Raw genomic sequence first — 3,911 nt, 5'->3', positions numbered from 1 at the left:
TGGGAAGGGAACCTCCATGTATTTAGTCTTGCAAGGGAGGCTTGTCATCACTTCCTAGATGACAACCTGGAGCTCAGAGAGGCTAAGTGACTTGTCCAAGGTATCATAGTGATTAGAGGGAGATGCTGGCATTGAGCCAGGTCACTCTGAAACCAAGGCTTTCCCCACCCTCTCATGTGGGGAAGAGGTACAGTTTCTGACCCCAAGCATTGCTTTAGGACATTCTGTCCCCAGCTTCAGAGCTCAGCAGCCTCCAGATGGTATGGCTCATCAGTTCCCCACGCAGCTGGCTGAGATCCACTATATCCTTGGGACCACAGGGCCTCAGACTCCCACTTAGGTCTCCTGCTAACCACACTCCTGCCTTGATCTGCAGCCCAATAAAGCCTGGGCCATAGGCAGCAAGACCCCGTGTGCTTGATTCCTCTTCTCTTGTGTTCTCCTCAGTGGCCCCCTGCTCCCCTCTAGAGCCCTGTGGCCATGACACAGCTGCTTCTGCTTTTTGTGGCTCTCCTGGTCCTGGTTCATGTGCCGCCAGGTAACATCACCTGTGTGTGTGTGTGTGCGTGTGGGCATGTGTATATGTGTATGTGTAGAAATGAAGGATAGGTTCTCAGCTTCTGGGGGACAGAGGAGGCCTAGACCAGCATTTAAGTTCTGGCCTCACTACTGACTTGCTGGGCAGCTTAGAGTGAGTTGCTGAATCAGCCCATACCTCTGGTACCTCATTTTAAAAATGGGATTCACTCAACAAATATTCATTATAAAGATAGTTACTGTGTTCCAGGCACTATTACAATGTCTGGGAATCAAGCAGTGAAAGCAAACAAGGTTCTTGCTTTCATGGAGCTGATATTTTAGTCAGTAGAGACAGAAAATAACCAAATAAACATATAATATGTTAGAGATAAGTATTGGTACTATGAAGAATAAAAGCAAGACAGGAGGTTAGTGTGTCAGGTGCATGTGGGGAGTGACGGAAGAGCTGATGGGGATGGTTGAAAAGACCTCTGATACTTTTTTTTTTTAAAGTTTTTATTTTGGAACATTTCAAGTGTACATGAAAGTAGAGAGAATAATATAACGAACAAGGCAAGTTAAAAAAAAACTTTTTACTATGGAAAAATGTAAACATGCAAAAATGGAGAATAACGTAATGAGTTTTTAAAAGAACCCTTCTTATTTTAGAAAATTTCAAACATAAATCAAAAAATAGTATAAAAACCCCCATGTATCCATCACCTAACTTCAACAATCATTAACTTGAACCAATGCTGTTTTGTTATTCACCTGTTCCCTCTTCCTCGGTGAATTATTTTGAAGTAAATTTCAGATCTCTTATTTTACATGAGGTGAGTTTGAGCAGAGATCTGATTACAGTGAGAATACGAAGGAGATCATTGCAGGCAGAGGAAGCAGCAAGGACCAGGGGGCAGGAGGGGATAGATGTGCTTGAGGAGCAGTGAGGAGGCCAGGGAGGCCGGAGGGGGGAGCACGAGGAGAAAAGTGGATGGAGGTGAAGTCCAAGATATGAGGAGGGGACAACAGATCATGGAGGAGAAAATAATAACTTCTGTATCTCAATGTTGTTGGAAGTTTGAAATGCAATGGTGTGTTAAGAGTAGTTGTTATAGGAGCTGCCCTCACCTGGGAGTCAAGGTCTTGGGTTCTGGTTCCAGACCCACCGCTTACTGGTTAGAAGAAGTTGGGCAAATCCCTTCCCTTCTTTATCTGAATCATGAGAGGGGTTGGCCTAGAATGAGCCCTGGGTGTTCCAACTCTCTAAGCTGTCATTCTGATAACCTTACTTTCCATTTCTTGAGTAATGTACTATGTGCCTGGCACTGCGCTACAAGTGATTAATCCCCTCTAAGTGCCCTCTGAAAGAGAGTTGTACAGAAAATGAATCTGAGGCCAAGGTCACTCAGCTGGGAAATGGCAGAGCTGAGATTTGGACACAGGGGGTCTGAGCTGGGTTCACACCACACCGTTAACCATTGCACTATGTGCCCCCTTTGGAGCGTGGATTCTTTGCCTCATAGAGATTTGGATGCCAGCTCTGTATCATTGTAAGATTCCCTACCTTGGCAGGATGAGGATAGGCGGAATAACACTTATGGGTAGGCCCAAGGTGTCATGTGAGAATTCCTTGGGATCTCTTTTAATCCAGGGTGAGGCAGGGAAGCTTTTTCCCTCCACCTCCTACTCAGTCCCAGTTCTTCCGAGTTGCTGGGTCATATATCTAGAAATATCTCTGTGACAGGCCTAAGTGGTCCTCCTCTCTCCTCACTTCCCACACCTGCCCTAATTGCATCACAGCACCCTGATCACTTATTTCAGGGTGCTTACCACAACTCTACTTATTGTATTTACTTGCTTGGGTTTTAACCCCCTTCCCTGTCAGGTGGAAGCTCCTTGAGGGCATGGACCATGGCCACCTTGTTCACTGTGAGACTCCCAGGGCCCCATGTTTGCTGAATGAATAAATGAAGGAGCTGCCCCACACCATGCTGTGACCCTTGGAGGGGATATTGACCCAAAGCCTCACCTTTTTCATGGCCCATGGTTGGAAATTTCTTCACTAAATCCTAACATTAAACAGGTCCCTATGTGTGCAATGCAGTTTGAATAATGGTTACAAGTCTGGACTCTGGAGCCAGATGGCCTGGATTTGAAGGCTGGCTCTGCTCCTTTAATGGCTGTGTGACCTTGGGCAAATTTGTTAATCTTTCTGTACCTTGGTTTCCTTAACCCATATACTGGGATTTTAATAAGAAAAACTATAATCGAATACTGTTTTTATGAAAAGCGCTTAGAGTGTACTTGGGGTGTGGGTTAACCTGGATGAGAAATTCATCTCTGATTTGTAACCAGTGGTTTAAATTATGATGTGTGGGTTAACCTCGACTGACATCTGTGGTCTAAGTTATAACTGATTGTATTATCTATGGCTAGTGGTCTAGCCTGTTACCTCTAGTCTAACCCTTGACCTGTGGTCATAGCTCTTGTTTTATGGCCTAACTTATGACCTGAGGGCTGCTCTACGACCAGAGTCTATCTAACAAATGACTAGAGAGCTAATTGGTCTAACTTGTGGTCAGTGGTCTAATCTGTGACCTTGTTAAATCTGTGGCCAGTGATATAACTTGCAACCCCTGGGTGGCTCTGTGACCCGGGGTCTTTCCCTGCATAGGGAGAAGTGAATTCAAACGGTGCTGGAGGGGCCACGGGGCCTGCCGGCCTTACTGCACGAAGCACGAAACCTACATGCACCTGTGCCCGGATGCCTCCCTGTGCTGTGTCCCCTATGGACTTAAGCCTCTGGCCTCCAAGCCTGAAAATGTTTAGCTGGTTCTGGGGCAGACATCCTTGCTCTCCAATAAAGCACAAACTGCCAGCTGTCTCCTCTGGTCATTGCCTCGCTACCCCTGGGCCTGGGGTGAGGGGTGGGGGAGGTCCAGAATGTGGGAGGGATGGAGGGATGGTTGATGGAGGGAAGTGAGGTATCTGAGGAGAGTGGGCATTAATGACCATTGTAAGTGGTTCCCGTCCAGCCTGTATCACTTTCACTCTAACTCCGGAAAAATTACTCAACTTCCGTAAGCCTTCCCAGTCTCCTCATCCGTAAAATGGGGATAATGATAATATCAGGAGATTAGGAGGTTATAGAAGGAATGCAAAAAGAAAGGTAGAGGTAATAAGAGTTAATAGTAATGAAAACAAGTTAATAATGGTAATAATTAGTAATAATAATAGAGTTAATAATAAGCCTCTGGTATTCAGAATGAGATTGTACGTTCGGCTTGAAAGGCAGGGCCTGTTGAGAGTGAAAGGATTTTTCTATGTTCATTTATCCTCTACGTTAGTATTTCAAGAGGCTGTCCAGGTAGAAAGGACCATGAGGATTTTAT

The 3,911-nt window shown here is 45.5% G+C and overlaps 1 protein-coding gene across 1 annotated transcript; it reads left to right on the top strand.

Moving 5' to 3' along the window:
* The first annotated feature begins 480 nt into the window (after positions 1–480).
* DEFB124 (defensin beta 124) lies at positions 481–3,348 on the top strand. The gene is made up of 2 exons (XM_059038832.2): positions 481–538; positions 3,194–3,348. The coding sequence occupies exons 1-2, from the start codon at positions 481–483 to the stop codon at positions 3,346–3,348; spliced, it is 213 nt and encodes a 70-aa protein (XP_058894815.1).
* Positions 3,349–3,911: the final 563 nt, after the last annotated feature.

This window comes from Kogia breviceps, chromosome 14 (genome assembly GCF_026419965.1).
Source record: "Kogia breviceps isolate mKogBre1 chromosome 14, mKogBre1 haplotype 1, whole genome shotgun sequence".
Classification (NCBI taxonomy): Eukaryota; Metazoa; Chordata; class Mammalia; order Artiodactyla; family Physeteridae; genus Kogia; species Kogia breviceps.
Note: the sequence above shows the minus strand (reverse complement) of the source record. Positions and strands in the feature narration are given on the sequence as shown.